The following is a 17,808-nucleotide window of genomic DNA, read 5'->3' as shown; positions in this document are numbered from 1 at the left end:
TGAGGACACAGTTAAGATACATAGCACCTACTATTATTACACTCGGGTCCAGTAGACCCGAACACCTCATATGTGTGTGTGTATGTGGGGGGGGGGGCATGTCAATGACTGCCGTGTGCAGTCATTGAAAATAAGTTATTTTTCATGTTCTTCACAGAAAATGAGCAAAGGCCAATGAGTTTGAGTTAGAAGAAATAATAAATAGCATATTTTTTCTTTTAGCAAACATTGAAAATGGGTCCCACAGACCCAAGCACCTAACAAGAGTTAAAAAACAACATCATAATAATTTATTTCATCATTTATCATGTTCATATTCACTAACATGTCCTCCTGGGGTTGGGACCATAGATATTAGAAAGCTAAATACCGCATTGTGCTACAGAACATATAATAACATGACCTCCTGGGGTCGGGACCATAGATATTAGAAAGCTAGATACCGCATTGTGCTACAGAACATAGAAATAACTGCCATCATGGCAGGGGGAACAATCACTGGAGGCCAATGGAGAAACAGCTGTCTCGTGTTGGAAATCAGACAGGTGTCTCTGATTCTCTGTCTCTGATTCTCTGTCTCTGAAGTGTTGCCCATAGACAGTAAGGTGTTTGCCCCCAGCAATATGGTGACTGTGTTCACGTATGCCACCTAATAGAACTCGACGGACAATGCGGTATATAGCTTTCTAATATCTTTGGTCGGGACCCCATGTGGGGTCACCTGAAGTTCAAATGGGGTCAGCTGAGATACTGGGTCCCTTACAATTGACCAGTGCATTACATAAAAATAAACATAAGTGAAACATATTAAAAACCATATGATATCCAAGTTATTGTAACCGATCCTTCATTACAATCTAGCTAAGTGAAAATAAAGTTAGACAGCCCACCTGGCAAGTTTGATTGATGGAATTATACTTGATCAATGTTCGAAACAAAGTAGCAAAACCACCAGGCGAGAAACGACATTTGGAGAAAATCAAAGTACTGCTTTTGTCTGGATGTTAGCAGAGGTGAGTTGCGCTGTCTCTCGCAACATGTGAATGATTGGGGTCGCCAATGTTTTGTGACATCAAAATGGGGTCACTAGTCTGTTCCAGTGTATGTGTTGTCCGACTGCGAGGAAGGAGCCGTGGCTCGTCTCTAAGGGACCAGACTAGGAAGGACCTTGACTTTGAGGTGTAGCCTACTCATGTATGTTTGTCCTGGGCTACGATGGACTTTGTCTGGCCTGCCAGTCCAGAGCCATCAGCCAGTGCCCGCCAGCCCATACATTTGTAAAACTAGAGCACATTTTAGTCAGATGTCTGCTTGATTTTTGTTTTCTTACAATGAGCATACCAAAGATACAAAGGTGATTCTATTTGCTAAACAGTGGTGATGCCACAGCTGGGGACATCGTTGACTCACAGCAGACCTGACTGATTCAGTGCGTTATCAATGCTGGGAATCAAACGCTTCTCAAACTCCCAGAGTTTCTTGTCCACAAGCAACTGGTCTTTGGCCAGGTGTCCTTGCAGAGGGGCCCTGACATGGATCATGCGGCAAACATCGAATGGGACAATGACAGCTGGTCCAAACTGATTCAGCGTGGAGTGGACCGAAGTCTGCTCCACTCTCCGGGGGTCAATCAGCAGCTTGGTGGGGTTGAACACGCTTTTCCTGTCTGGCTCTCGGTAGATGTGCTCCAGGATGTTCACACCAGGCACGCGCCTCCACTGAGGCAGACGAAATCGCCCAGTGTCTTCAAACTGCGTTTTGGGGAAGATGTGGTTCTCGATCCTGAAGACCCCTGCATTGGGATGTTGCTGCTGTAATGTGTCCATTAGCTTCTCCAGTTTACCATGGTTGTAAGGCATAATGATCTCATCAATGTCATTCAGCAGGAGGTACTTTGACTGGTACATATATCTGTATATACATTCATTCAGAGTGGCCAGCTGTCCGTAATAATGAATGTCACCGTGGTGCAAGTCATACCTCCACCCAGTAGAGGGCGTTAGGAACTTGTCTATTGGCCAAGGCACAACTTCCAGCATACCCTCTCTACTGTAATACCTGAGGACTTTCTCAACATCTGGGCCACAGCTGGTGTTGTAGATGACAACCCTCTGAACCCCAATCAGCTTGTACACCTCCATGGTCTGTGCAAACTGGAGGGCATTATTGTACTCCCCAAAAAGGTTAGATATGCATATAGTAAATTTGTACTTAAAAGATTCTTTGATCTCATGGTTTTGGATTGTTAAAAAAGTCAAATTGTCAGTGGTGTTTGGGTTAGATGTTATGCTGACATATGAGGCTTGGCCATATAAGGCTTGCTGTGGTGTGTTAGTAGTGCAAAACACGTCTGAAGTGTGAAAAGGAAAGCCAAAGTGGTCGCTGTGAATATCGACTTTTGCCTGTGAAGTCATACACCGACCCAGAGCCCCATTAGCCTTAGCATTTGGACTAGCATCAGCATTACCACTGTAATTAGCATCATCAGCATTAGCGTTAGCATCAGTGTTAGCATCATAGTTGGTACACAGGACGCAGTAGAGTGGTTGCAGCTCCTATCTGCAGATGATGCTGATGACACGGATGACTCCGCCCCGTCTGTGATCCTTAAAGGCAGACACCATGAAGTGTCTGGAGCCTGGGATGGGGGTGATGGTCTCCGTGGGTGCCCGTTGCCATGGTGGCAGTGTAGGCTCTGCTGATGGCTGGTCTGTCTGCGGTTCAGGCTCAGCTGAGGGTGTTTCGCTTCTCATCAGGTTCACCAGGCGTATCACGTGCTCCCACCTCAGCACCAGGAGGAGGGTAAACGTGGTGATGCCAACCAGCAGCGCCAGCTTCCTCTGCATCATGCCTGTTCAGTCCACTGGGAGTCAGCATCTGCTATCTACACCAACTAGGATGATGGGAGAACACACATAATTACTCACAAGTACATACAAACAGACATTTACAGACACCCAGATAGCAAGAGGCTGGCGGACCACTGGGAGTCAGCATCTACAATCTACACTGACAAGGATGACAGCACGACACATAAAGTCCGATTAGTAATACATAGAATACATATAAGTAAGGGATAATGTATTGTCCGTCAGTCATTATCGGAAAATAAGTCCCGACATAACATATCACAGCACTCTTTTGTCACTCTCAGTCTTGTGAATCATTTCCAAAAGTCTGTTGGCTGTGCAAGAATCTGAACAGCTCTCATTAAATCATGTTAGATATGCAGTGTTTCCCCTAGAATATTTTCCAGCAGTTGTGCTGTCAATCGTAGGAAGCATTTATTTAATGCTTTAATTTGATTTAATTTCATGATTTTTTTTAATCTTCATACTTTAACGTACAGACAAGTGCGTGGTCTCGTTGGAAAGCCCAACTTTTGCTCTATCACGTACCCCCTGGAGTGCCTTCACGTACCCCCATTTGAGAACCACTGCATTAGCCTACATAAACAGAATATAGGAACAGGAAAATGTCTTGGATCCATTGTTTATTGCGACTGCCAGATTGGTAGCCCGATAAACAGTCAGTGATGGTGAGTTATATTCTGTGATATGCGACTATCCGTGCGGCACACCCTTATTCAACATGACTCCTAACTTTGGTTGAAAGATTACAGAAGCTAGGTTTAGCTGTGACAATATCCTGAGTAATATCCTAACAGTAAAATGAAAGCCTGGTCACCAGTTGCCAGTTTGTATGGCTAGTTATTTTGCCTACTTAGACTCTGAATAATGGAAAAAGCGTATTATGTCCCCTTTGTTCTTAGATAGATAGCCTACTTTTTTATCCCCAAGGGGAAATTCAAGCTACAAATCTACAAACCACAAAAAGGGGCAAACATGTACATTATGAAAGGCAAATATCAAAATGTTTTACTCTGGCCTTTTATGGGGTATGTGTTGGCAGTAACTTACCGTTGTCGTTGACACAGGCGCTCGCTTGGCTGCCAGTGCAAAGTAGCCTGTGCTTTGACACTCTCCGTGCGTGTAGCGTGCGTGTCAGATAACCTTTCCCCCTCCCCCTAGGTTTTTCATTCAATCAAATGACGTTTCTTGTACTGTCGTGCTGGCTATCGGAATGATCAGCAGCAATGAGTTCGCTAAAATATTGGTGGGGACAATTTTGTCATCTTAAAATGTTGATTAGGACTAGTCCTTAGCGTCCCACCCTAAATCTACGCCCATGCATGGAACTTCGACATCACAATAAATGAGGATACCCATAAATAAATCTGATAATAGGTTTAATTGACAGAAATTAATTTTGTGTTTGTATCATCTAGAAACTACAACAGAGTCTTTCTTAGCAGCCCAACGGTGGTTCTCACAGCTGCTGTAACCTACAGGTTAGCTTTGGGGTTAGTGAGTCAGGCGCGCCTGCAGGTGTATGGCCGTGTGCGGGCGTGCATGTGGGGAGGGAGGGGGGCACATTCCGATTTTGTGCCCAGGGCCCATGGTCATGATAATCCGGCCATGTGTGCGCCTTACAGAAATAAATGCCATTTTTTATTTAGTGATTAAAAATGACCTTTCTGCGCTCCATATCTGTAACACGAACTGATCTGACCTGACTTGACCCGAGTTTACGTGTTACGTCCCTCATGATTCTCTACAACTTTTTACTGCATTGCAAGTAAAGGTAAAAAAGGTGTTTCTTTGTCGAACAAATTGGGATTCAATGTGAGCCTTGAATTGGATACCATGCAGGAATTTGCTAGGATCTCAAAACCGGATTATGAACATTCTTTGCCATAAAGAAACACACAATAGCGTTGGATTATAAACATGCTTTGCCACAAAAACAGAAAAAAACGTGAGTTAAGTCGAGCTATATATGAAGTTATATTGTCTTGAATTTTTTGTCACGTCGTCTGTTTTATAACCCAGAAGGATGTACTTGGTATCAAATGATAGCTCTGTGTCTCCTCTTTCATCTGACATGCGTAGCATATCTATCCGGTCACATACATACACAACAAATTAGCAAACATGACAAAGAGAGTAAACACATTACATAAAATGTTTACCTGTTTGGCTATAAAGGCGCAGTCTACGCTGTCTTAAACCCAAAGATGTCTCCTCAATTCTCCTCCTCACTTCCAACAGAGAATCATTATTGTCTGTGGGGGACTCTAAAAAAGCAAAGTGGAATTTGTTAGAACATTGGGTAACATTTTACTGTAAGGGTACATGAGTTATCATGAATTTGTGCATGAATTAATTCATGATTTATGCATTACTTCATTCCTTTGTATTTTATAAATCATCAGGAATTGAGTTCATAATCTCTCATTCATGACCTCATGGATTAAAGGGACACCAGACAAGCTAGATGTTTTTTCTCTCTCATGTGCCTAATGTGCATAATTCATGTACCCGTACCGTAAAGTGTTACCGAACATTGTATATCTGTTACAGTTGTTTACAGTAGATGAGCTTGGTCATGAAGATAGCTGGGTATACTTATGTTCAGCCCAGTCTTGGACATCTCTGACCTACTGCTCCACAGATCCATCACCTGCAGAGAACTCTGTCTCCATGGTCTCTAGGCTCTGCCTCTCCCTCTGAAGACTCAATTGTGTCTGTGGGGAAAAAGGGGGAAAGATGTCATGTAAACATTATCCAATTCTCCCTTGGGTTGCAATATGGTTCAAATTCAAGTTCATGACCTACCTTACGAGATCTTGTGCACAAGGTGTTGCACATGTTTTCCACCTTTCTCCTATTCCAATCCATGGCCTGCACCGTCAACATGTCTGTGCGGGCTGTTAAAAATGAAAGGAGAAAATGTATTTCGGTTTTTTTTGTTGCCAAAAATAGCTGCTATGCTACAGGATAAATAATAGTTGGCGTTTCTTTAAACTGTACTAATAGACAATGGTTATCAGAAGTTTTTTAGCCCATAATAATTATTTTTTTACAGGAAAAGGACTTAATGCAGTATAGCAGTATAGCACTAAATACAATATTTTGTTCAGCCCAGTCCCTTGTTCAAAAGGTTTCTCTGGATTCTGTGAATATTTAAATTATAACCTGTCCAAACATTTTCATAAAACCAACCTCCTTTGCTCATGAATTTGGTGTTTATTGCTGTCCTGGAAAGGAAGGAGTTGACCATTTCCACTTCTTCTCCCAAAGTGGAACCAGCACCATCCTGGTTGCCTGCTGTCCATTTTATCTGTAATTGTAGGTAAATGCAGTGCAGTACATTAGTCTCAATTGATAACATGTTTCAATAGACTATTATCTTGTCATCTACCCTGTAAAGTATAGGACATATAGCCTGGGTGCCATTCCGAACTTAGTCCCGCCCACAACATTTGAGGTCAGGAAGTTCAGTCTGGCATTGTTCCATTGTGGTGGAAGTATGCTCGCCCTATATCGGGCGGACCAATCAAATCAGGCTTTACGATGATGGACAGGTGAGCAACAGCGCCTGGTCTATCATGTCATCTGAGCACACTTTGATTAGGCTTATGTTTGAAACAAAAACGCTGTAGCTAGAAGGATACATGGCTTTTATGACCCCATATGGAAAATTCATATTATTTAATGAGGTTGTATCACTGAAAACTATTATTTCTGAAAACTTTGGCCAAAGTTGAGATGTGGGTAAACTCGTGGTTTCACTTTCATCAAGGGAAAACAGCGCTGTTGCATTGCGACATGTTCCCTCGTTCGTTTGAAATCTCTGATTGACCACCTGTTCAAGGGATTTGCGACAGCCTTTTCCAGCTGTTTAACATGTTTGTAGCATATCACTGTTCAACAGAATTATTTTTAAAAACTGAGGGGATATAGGAGAAGAAGGATGGTTCGTGTGTTTTCTTCCTACACCTCACGGTAAGCTATTTTGTTGCTCTGATTGGTTAGGTCTATCCAATTGAGTGCAGAGGCATTCCCCCCCCCCCTGTATCGGTTGAAACACGCCCCATAATTACGTCCCAATGGAGCAGTATCAGACTCATATTCTGACTAGAATTGAGTATGACTACGTCAGGCTATAGGACATAGGATACACAAACAGACAAATGAACACATACCTCACACTTGATCCCGTGTGCTTTGGCATGGAGCGCTGATAGCAAGGGCTTCATGGCTAAAATATGATTGTAATCTGGCCAAGCTTCAACAATTCTGTTGATATAGGGCCAGTACTTGCAGACAACATCCATGCAAAAAAACTGGTTTACAAATGGCTGCAACTTCCTTCTGGAGAAACATTGGATACACGAATATCTCGCCCCTATAGGATTGTATTTTAACATTGGATTAGTATGCTGATTTAAACATTGATTGGTATTCTGATACAATTCACATTAAGAAATGAGGGGCAAGATAAATTCATATACTTTTCAGGAAGGAGATGTTAACTGTTATGTTAACTGTTATGGTCATCTCCGCCATTGTAGATGCTGACATTTTGAACAATGCCGATATAATACCTTAGGCCTACTGTAAGTGCTGCTAACCTGATAAGATGACATTGTTTAAAATAAATTGAACTGTATCAAAATAAAGAAATAAATGAGCAAGTGGCAATGTACTGAAATGGAAATACTTGCCTGTACATATTCAATGCACGAAGAATAATGCCATGACGGCAAACTGCTACTTCTAGACCCTGAGAGACAGTTATGACACATAATTGACAAAAACAATACAAACTTCTGTAGTCAAATTCTGCATAATAGAATATTTTCACTAGTGAGCTGCATCTGTCTTACACATAGCCATTACCATAATAAGTAAAACTGTGTGGCAATTATGTTTATCACCATATATGTTACAATTCAATGAGAGGATGACAATCCAATACACTGCCAGAAAATGACATTATTACCTGCTCATCAACAGTGGTGCTTCTGCTCTTCTGTGTGGTCTCCTTTGCTGCATTTAGAAGAGACCTGCCACAAACCCCCTTTCCTGGCACCTATAAAATTATGAGTACAAGTTCACAGTCAGATTTTGATACTTGAATATGCTTGCCAATGGTAAAAAGGTAGAGACACTTACATGCTTTGACCTCTTCTGGACATCCTCCACAAATGCTGTGACCTCATTATCATCACAGAGAAGCACTCCCTTAAAAAATCCACTCTCTTGAGACCTAGAGAACAATCATGGCAATTTGAATTAAGACCATTGCAATTGTTAGAAAAAACACATTGCTTATGGATTAAGACTTGGACTGTGGTGTAACAAATGAGTACAAATAGAATTGAGATTGATAACTGATACATACAGTGAACATGCTTTCACACATGTTATAAAATAAAATATAAACAGACCCTCTGTCTTTTTTAAAACGGTAGTGCTTCCTGTTTCCATCTACCGACACCGCCAACATTTGTGGAGTACAGGCAGGGCAGGTAAAAGGCTGTTCATTGCACAGCCTGTCAACCTTGTAGGAGCTGATGACCCACTCCATGAAAGCTTTGTAAAATGTGTCGGAACACACTTTACCAGTCTATTGAAAGATTCATTGAACTCTTAGTTACAGTTACATTCAGTATTAAAGAAAGGTGATTGTATAATTATACCATGAGCTAAAACTCACCCTGCCATGCTGTTTGTTTGGGCTTCCAGCATCCTTATAAACGATAGCCGGGAACTCCCTGGGGCCACCAACTTAATTTCCCTGAAGCGTTGAAATATGTCAGTATCATATACTGTGCAGAATTGAATTGTGGCCGGCCAGTAGCCACTTTGTTGCAGGTCTGCTAACTGGGGGGTCCAGCTGGCACAACAGCCTCCGCAGCGTAGCTCAGGGAGATTCAAATCATATCGTCCTATGAGGGGGAAAAAAATATGTTTGTTATATTGACAAGAAAATTCAAAGACAAATGTCATTTGAGTCTAAACTTGAAAGGTGTGAGGTGTTTCTGGAATCTAAACTACTTGGAATGGTTAGACATTATGTTGCCTATGATGCATTTTTATGCTGTGGAGTTCACCATTTATATTGACAAAAACCACAGGCCTCCCAACAATGACTGACACACTATTAGGGCAGTCACAAATGTGTTGTGGCAGTTCCATTGGCAAGATTCTGGCTGCAAAAGAAAAGGGAGAAACTAAGTTAGTGGATTTTGTTGATAATGTAAGATATGGATTTATAAAATGAAATATAAAAATCATGGTTAGTACCACATGTGTCATGTCTCCCCTCATTTGTCACCATAACCGTTGGTGGCAGAGGGATGCGACAGTTGTTTGTAAGGGATGACCGGTTGTGCAGAGAATATACATGGTGGTGCTTCTGGTCACAGCCACAGCAGAGGTGTGACAGTGGCATGCAGTCTGCACACCGGATTACTGCCCTCTCTGTTTTGCACATCTGGCAGAACTCTGCCCTTATGATGGTGGCTTTCAGCATATTCTCCACCAGCTGGGGTCGGGCTTCTAGCCATCTCTCTGATGTGTTGCTGCTCCTAATGCCCCAGTCTGAGGCTGCTGTTCGTGTGCTGGTGTGCAGCTCAGCACTAACATCAGAGTCAGAGGCGCTAGTGGATTGTAGAACCCTCTCCAGATCCCTTAGACAGGCATCATCTGTGTGTGTGGAAGAGGAAGGGGTTTGGTCATAACAAAGGAGGACATCAAAGGAGGCCAAAATATTTGCTTAAGTCAAGTGCTTGAAACACCAAGTGCCAACCTAAAAATGACATTTAGGCCAACATTATGTCCACACGAAAACAACGGGTCATATTTTGTCTTATCTTTTCACATCTTTTACAACACCGGTAAACTCATGGTGTGGCCCCCATCTTCCTCTGACCTCAACCCTATTGAGAACCTTTGGAGCATCATCATGCAAAAGATCTATGAGGGTGGGAGGAAGTTCCCATCCAAGCAGCTATTCTGACATCCTGCAAAGACATTAAAGCAGAAACTCTCCAAGAACTCACAAGTTCAATGGATGCAAGAATTGTGAAGGTGATATCAATGAAGGGGTCCTATGTTAACATGTAACTTGGCCTGTTATGTTTTTGATTGAAATAACTTTTGATTGAATTTATATCACCTCCTAATGCTGCAAATTCAACAAATGACCATTTTTAGTTCTATAAAATGCCTTGAAACTCTGTTGTGCATAATCATTTGGAACAGTGCATTTTGAGTTTTTAATTATTGGAAAAAATACTGTTATCATTGGGAGGTTTGTTCAATAAAATTCAAATTATACTCTAACGGTTGATGACTTGAAAATTACACTGACTGTCAATTAAAATATCATCACACATCACATACCCTTCACCATAGCTAGAGATTGACATTGTTTTATTTTTATGCTCATTGAGCTCAATGCAAATCAAACCAGCTAACTGAAATAAAACCATGCCAATCTCTAGGTATAGTGAAGGGTATGTGATGATGTGGGGCTATTTTAATTCCAAAGGCCAAGGGAACTTTATCAGGATGTATAGTATCCTAGATCCATGAAATAAAACTCTACCTGCCTCTATGGGATTTTAACATAGGGGTGCCAATACTTATGACCCCTGTATTTTAAGGAAGAACATAAGGTGGCAATAATTCTGGAAAGTACTATATATACTGTGGTAGGAACATGGAATCCAAAAAAAGAAGCCTTTTCATGTCTTTTAACATTAATCCATATAAAAGTGAGCACAAGGCTAAAAGTGATGGCAAAGAATCATACCTGCCTCAAAACCTGGACTGCTGCTAAAAAGGTGTGGTCTAGAATCATTGTGGAGACATGGAGAAGCTTGGTAGGTAAGAATCATTTTGGTAGGTAAGATAAATCTCCAAGAACTCCAAGATTCTTGAATTTCCCCTAGGGATCAATAAAGTATCTATCTAAGAATCATTTTGAGTGCTTTGACATCAAATAAACATGCTTAAAATTGATTATTTAAAAGGGTATGAATCATTTTGGACATGCCATGTTTTCATAAAATGTTAAAAAAGAAGAAACTGCTTCTTTTTCTGATTCTGTTTGTTTCTGCCACTGTCTTACAACCTTTTGCATTTTCACTTAATGTTTCAAATTAATATTTGCCAGGGGGTATGAAACATGTTGTTCCTAACTGTATGCAGTGTATTAACAGTAATATTCTAAAAACAGACAGAACATGGATATCCAGTTGTTTCATTCAAGTACTTTATTGTTGTGTAAAAAGGGTATATAGTGTGTATGTGTGTGGGGGGGGTGATGGGGTGTGTGGGTATTGTGGGGGTATGTAGTGTGTTTGGGTGGGTGGGGGTGTTGGAGATGATGAAAAGGTGTGTGTGTGTGTGTATGGGGTTTAGGTGGGGGTGGGGGTGAGTATGTGTGTGTGTGTGTGGTAGAGGGGGTGTACCTGTGTGAGTGTATGTTTTTTTTGAGGGGGGGCGGGGGTATTATTGGGGGGGGTATGTTGTGTGTTTGAATGGGGGTAGGGTGGTGAAAAGGTGTGTGGTTGTATCAGAGTTAGGTGGAGGGAAGGTACTTGTGTGTGTGTCTGGAGGGGAGGGGGGGCATGGCGCCGTATGTTGTGTGGTTGGGGGGGGGGGGGGGGTGGGCATAGTTGGTTGGTGGTCACCAGGGTGCAGAGCTGGAGTTCAGTTGGGTGTCTGCCGCAGGGAGGAAGCGTCCTCTGAACCTGCTGCTGACACAGTTGATGAGGATGCTCTCGATGGTGCAGCGGTAGAAGTTCACCATGATCTGAGGAGACAGGTGCAGTTTCTTAAGTCTCCTTAAGGGTCCATGAGAGGTCCTCAGAGATGTGGACACCCCGAAACTTGAAGCTGGTGACACAATCCATCTCAATCCTGTTGATAAGGACGGGGTGGTATGTGTGCTAGATTTTGACTTCCAATGAGCTCTTTGGTCTTCTTGGTTGTTGTCAGTGCACCAGGATGTAAGGTGCTGGACCCCGCTGGACATCGTTTTTGCTGATGAGACCAATCACCGTAGTGTCACCTGCAAACCTGATGGTGTTAGAGCCATATATGCAGTCGTAGGTGAAGACTAAAGGAGAAGGTTTAGTACACAGCCCTGTGGTACGCCAGTGTTCAGGGTGAGGGTTGATGTGTGGAGGTGTGGTTATCTAACCTAACAGGTTAGGCATTCCAGAATCCAGTTACAGAGGGAGGTATTGATGCCCAGTACACTGAGTTTGGTGATCAGTTTGAAGGGGATGGTGTTGAATACTGAACTGAATTCAATGAACAGTATTCTCACAAAGATGTTGCTATTGTCAAGGAGGAACAGGGCAGTGTGAAGTACCGTAGAAATAGCGTCCTCTTTGCTCCTGTTTTGATGGTAGGCGAATTGGAACCAGAGAGGGTGGTAAGCAGGTCTTGAAGTGGGCCAGGGCCCAGGACCAGCCTCTTGAAGCATTTCATGATGGGAGTGAGTGCAACTGGACGGAAGTCAATAAGGCTTGTTGCAGTGGAGTGTTTTGGCACCAACACCATGATGGCGGTTTAACAGCATGTGGGGACAGCTGCCTTGGCTAGTGACAGGTTAAATATGTCAATTAGCTGCACAGCACAAGGCCTGAGGACACATCCGGGGATGCCATCAGGACCAGCAGCCTTACATGCATTAGTCCGGCTCAGTACCGTACACACATCGGTGGGGGAGACTGTGAGGGGCTGGTGTTCTCTGCAGATACCACAACCTTGACAGCCATCTCGTTGTTGTCACTGTCAAAGCGGTCATAGAAGTGGTTAAATTTATCAGGCTGTGATCAGTGTTTCCCCTACAATGTATTCATCAGCGGCGCAGCGCCGCTGCTGGAAATCAAGCGCCACTGCAAAAAAAAGTTGCCTAATTAAAAAAAAAAAAAGACGCAAGTGAACTTCAGGAACAGCTGCCGTTCGTTCAGGTTTCATGTCAACAAATAATAGTAGGCTAACGTTGAAGGCGCAGTCAGGATTCCACAGGAGATCACGTTTGTTTGTGTTTATGTTTAAGTTTATTAGCAGATGCATTTTTGTGCAAGGTAGCCTACATTATGTTAACCAAGGAACCAAATTAAACACACCAGCGAGATAGCTGCCCCTACCTTCAGTAGCCTATTCCCAGATAAATTCCACGCATTGTTTCGTTTTTGTTTGTGATACAGGCAATGATTTCAAGCCGTGTTGCTAATACCTAGGCTGTGAAACTAAGGTCTAGCTAGCCTACTGGTGGGTTTAATTGAATTTGAGTAATAGGATACGCAACCATTCACATCTGAGATAGTTTGTAATTCCTGTAGAGCTCACCAAAATTATAGATATGATACAAGACACTTATCTGCTATAATCCAAGATAGATTTTCTTCGAGTTTTTGAGCATTTATTTTACCAAATGACATGGGAAACATAATTCATTTAATCCACATATGCACCATGCACAACAACGCTACTAAGTTAGCTTAAAACCTTGAGAATCAAGCAAGCCGTCACGGCATTAAAGTGACAGGCACTCAATTCAACTTGAACAGCACCTGACATGAAAGAGAAGTCTATATAGTTTATACAGTGCTGTGCAAAAGTTAAGACACCCATGCTGAAATTGACTAAAGGGAGGAATAAAAAATACTTTGCCTTTTGTCTTAATAGCTTAATTAAAAAAAATAGGACATCAATTATTTTTTAATGTATCATGTATCGTAAATAAACAAATGTTATTATATAAATAAATGTCTTAACTTATGCACAGCACTGTATATTCTAAATAGTAATAGTTTGTACAGTGGCCTACAGTGTACCGTTGTACAGTGGCTAATTACTAATAATGTAAATGAAAAAGGTGAAAGAATAACATGAATAATCCTGTTCAAGTACTGCAATAATCATGCTTTGTAAATGCTTGTGTTGATGGTTATGTCATAATTTGTAACTCAATCTGTCCATTTCTTTCACAAAATCCACCAGAAGTCACCATTTCAGGAATAATTTTTTCACATTTTTCTCTTTTTTTGGGGGGGGGGGGGGGGGGCTTCCTACGATCAACAGCACCGCTGCTGGAAAATTTTCTAGGGGAAACACTGGTAATGTTATGGTAGATAATCAAAACAGTGATGTAACTGCAAAACTTTGCTGTGAAAATTGATTGAGTGTTTACATGGCTGTTCAATTTGATTCTAAAAGGATTACACCAGCCCTTTCAATTTGACTGAAGTTCCAATCAAGGTCTATTGTATGATACATTTTCATTCCGGTTGAGCCAGGCATCCGATTAAATTTGCCCATGTATGAATGAGTCATTCATTGTGATTCATAATGTCTATTTAAACACATACTGTATATTATAGACAAATCAGTCAAACTAAGTCCTGCCCATCCAGCATCACATCCACAAAGTTTTCTGATCTGGCCCGTGGAGCTGAAAAGTGAAAGTCAAAGTGAAGAGGGGAATCAGAATTTCTGTGCAGTGTCATTATGACGGCAATGTATATTCCCATGCACATCAACATGAGAGGGAAAGCAATGTGCAAGGGAGTTCTCAGTGACTACTAATATTACGTTTTTGGCACTCAACGCATGGGAAGGAAAAACGTAATATTACGTTTTTGGCACTCAATGAGTTAACGTAACCTAACATATCTTTGTATCAATCTTCCACTAGCTAGCTAGTTAGCATTAACGTCAGTGGTTTTTGCAGGTGATTTGCACGGCTACTCGCCACAACTGCTTGTCACCTTGTATGTATTCTAAAGTTTTGAAAACACCCCTCCATAGCATAATTAAGTCCCTTTTGATAGCTTCTGGAGGAAAGTAAATCCTTTTATCGACCAAAACGTCTGCTTTCATATACTGTCAGCTGCCATTGTCCACAATGTATTTCAATTCAAGTCTGGTTTGTTTGTCCGAGTTTTTACACGGTATATGGGGGGCGGGGCTTAGCGACAGGTCAATTTAGCAACCATTGAAATTAAGCATCTATGTCAGTTTCCATAGCAACCAAGATGATTATACTAGCAAACCACTGTAGTAACTCCTTTATTTCTGATAGTAGCCACCATGGACACCCTAGCAACAACCTAGCAACGACTTCAAGTACCCTAGCAACAGCCTAGCAACCACATTCACAGTTAAAACCTAGCAACCAACATCATTAACCTAGCAACCAGCATAGCAACCACCATAACTACTCTAGCAACAGTCAGTTGTCATCAACTTTGACTCCAGTCAACTTTTCCCTCTCCCCACAACTGTTTCAAAATAAAAGTCTTCACTGCTATAATCCCCTATTAAATATTTGAACCGTTTAAACTATCCAACTATTTAACTGTTCAGCTAATCCAACTGTCAGTTGTCATCAGCTATGACTCCCGCCAATTGTGTCCTCTGCCCACAACTGTTCAACTATTCCAACTGTCAGTTGTCATCAACTATGACTCCCGTCAACTGTTTCCTCTGCCTAAAGCTGTTTCAAAATAAAAGTCCTCACTACAATAATTCCCTATTATATATTTGAACCGTTTAAACTATCCAACTATTTAACTGTTCAGCTAATCCAACTGTCAGTTGTCATCAGCTATGACTCCCGCCAATTGTGTCCTCTGCCCACAACTGTTTGGCAGCCTGGGCTTTTCAGTCAACTAGTGTGATCAACTCCCAATCTACATTCAACTTTTATACTGTCTACTTTTAAACTATCAACTTTTATTAAGCTGTGCAACCACCATGTCTGTCCTAGCGTCATTTTCATTGTACGTTTCTCGTAATTACATCATTGCGTTTCTCGTAATTCCCTGGAATTACATTCTCTAGTTATTATTGATAGGCTAACTCGTGGCTTTACAGATGGATACAACTCTAGCCTATAGCCTAACAATGAATTGATGCGCATACAAGTCAGAACTTACAAATAGATTACTACCTATTGGAAAAATTGGAAAAAAACCTTTGACTTCTTGACTGTTTGGGTGGGCAAGACACAATACTTGGGTGGCAGGTGCCCTGTCTAGCAGCAGTCATAAATGGCCATATATGACCCCCCCCCCTCTCCCCGCCCCTTAAATGTTGATAATGTTTGGGGAAACGGCCTTGGAGAGTTACCATAATAAAGATAGTCAAGATAGACTTGATCCCTGGACCCACTTGCAAATGTTTATGACTTAAACTATAACTGGCTGATGAAAAGTCAACAAAGCATATGTGTGCATGTGTGTGTCAGGCGCCTCACTGCATCACATCAGCAGGTTTCAGGGTTCAGGTTTATTATTATAAAGCCCTTTAAAAACAACAACAGTTGACCAAAGTGCTGTACAAGTAAGCTAAGAAAAAAAAAGTTATACAAATGGCCTAAAAACAGAAAGGGATGTACAAATAAACTAAGAAAAAGTTATACAAATGGCCTAAAAACAGAAAGGGATATACAAAACACAGAAATAACACAACACAACCAAACTCATCCAGAGGCAAAAGCCAGGGAGAAAAAAAAAACTCTGCCCTGTTCTTGTGTGGCCTTTTCCAATTTATTACCCAACCTGCTCTATCACACAAAAAAGTCATAATTTTATGGGAGGAATCTATAGTTGTCCCAGTAGTCACCAATACATCTTCATAGGTGCTGAACCGTGACCGCCTTGTGGCACTGACCTTCTTAGCTATGAAAGGTTTTGCTTTTACCATCACAGACGAGAATATTGACCATGACACAGAGCATAGCCTATATCTATGGTTTTACGTCTTTGTTTTATTGGTGTTAGTCCACCTTCTGTGCTATGTATGCTTCCATGTCAATGTAATTTGTGTAGCCACACTATCTTGACGCCCAAGACAAATTTCTCTATGTTAGAGACATATAAGATAAGACAAGGCTCATCTTATCTTATCTTATCTTATAACTGACACACTCCCATTTGCAAACAAGCAATGGGTTTGAGAATGTCACATTACTGAACTTTATAAGGCACGTTGAGGGCAAGGAGCCACATGCATTGCACACCTGTTTGTTGATTTGTGTTGATCTGATCAGTGTGAGAGTAGACGTGGAGTTTTGTTTGTAAGTTTTGATCTATTCTAAATGTTGCTGTATGAACGACAAACAAACCAATGGACAGGCTCAGAATGTACATGGATTCATCCCATCATACGGAACAAAGTAGCTATGAAAACACCTTTAGATATCATGATTGATATCAGATTAATATGGAAAAGAGTGAATTTGGTCACACTCCTCATAGGCCTGACCTGCTCTGTCTGTCTGTAAACACATTGTGCGCATACGCGCACGCACACACACACACACACAGAGCAACCATCTCTCAAGGAATTACCCCAACTGACCCTCTGTAGCCGGCTGTGGACAGGCAGCTCTCTCGTTGGAGACATCCACACAACGGTGATCTGATCACAGCATGCCGGGCTTCAGTGCATCAGATGAAAGTATAAGTATTAAGTATATATCCTCTTTTGATCCTGTGAGGGAAATTTGGTCTCTGCATTTATCCCAATCCGTGAATTAGTGAAACACACTCAGCACACAGTGAACACACAGTAAGGTAAAGCACACACTAATTCCGGCGCAGTGAGCTGCCTGCAACAACAGTGGCGCTCGGGGAGCAGTGAGGGGTTAGGAGCCTTGCTCAAGGGCCTACTGGTCAGGGTTCGACCGGCAACCCTCCGGATAAGTTAAGTCCGAAGCGCTAACCAGTAGGCCACGGCTACCCACCTTTAACGCTTCTTTGTGCCAAGGAGATGACACAATCAAGTGGATCCCAGTTTCGTGCATCTTAGCAATCGAGAAAAACTGTAATACTGACACATCTCGATTACAAAGTGTTCTTCAGGGCAAGACAGACAGACAGACAATAGGAACAACAGAAAGGAGTATTATAGAAAACAAAAAAGAGGA

General features: G+C 41.8%; 1 protein-coding gene and 1 long non-coding RNA gene across 2 annotated transcripts; both read right to left on the bottom strand.

The window, feature by feature from the left end:
- Positions 1-318: 318 nt before the first annotated feature.
- LOC143105952 (uncharacterized) lies at positions 319-5,196 on the bottom strand. The gene is made up of 2 exons (XM_076270093.1): positions 5,033-5,196; positions 319-2,893 (listed from the first exon to the last, which is right to left on the bottom strand). The coding sequence occupies exon 2, from the start codon at positions 2,412-2,414 to the stop codon at positions 1,407-1,409; it is 1,008 nt and encodes a 335-aa protein (XP_076126208.1). The 5' UTR covers positions 2,415-2,893; positions 5,033-5,196; the 3' UTR covers positions 319-1,406.
- A 2,829-nt stretch (positions 5,197-8,025) lies between these two features.
- Positions 8,026-8,676, bottom strand: LOC143105826 (uncharacterized). The gene is made up of 3 exons (XR_012983553.1): positions 8,566-8,676; positions 8,297-8,475; positions 8,026-8,115 (listed from the first exon to the last, which is right to left on the bottom strand). It is a non-coding gene; the product is annotated as an uncharacterized LOC143105826 (long non-coding RNA).
- Between the last annotated feature and the right edge of the window lie 9,132 nt (positions 8,677-17,808).

This window comes from Alosa pseudoharengus, unplaced genomic scaffold (assembly GCF_046254945.1).
Source record: "Alosa pseudoharengus isolate Yale_2024_CS ecotype anadromous, Long Island Sound unplaced genomic scaffold, YU_APseudo_1.1 YU_APseudo_1.1_scf_6, whole genome shotgun sequence".
NCBI lineage: Eukaryota > Metazoa > Chordata > Actinopteri > Clupeiformes > Clupeidae > Alosa > Alosa pseudoharengus.
This window is presented reverse-complemented; position numbering and strand designations above follow the sequence as displayed.

What these genes read in the sequence shown, in the direction of transcription:
- LOC143105952 (XM_076270093.1), bottom strand. Translation starts at nt 2,414, where the DNA reads ATGACTTCACAGGCAAAAGTCGATATTCACAGCGACCACTTTGGCTTT.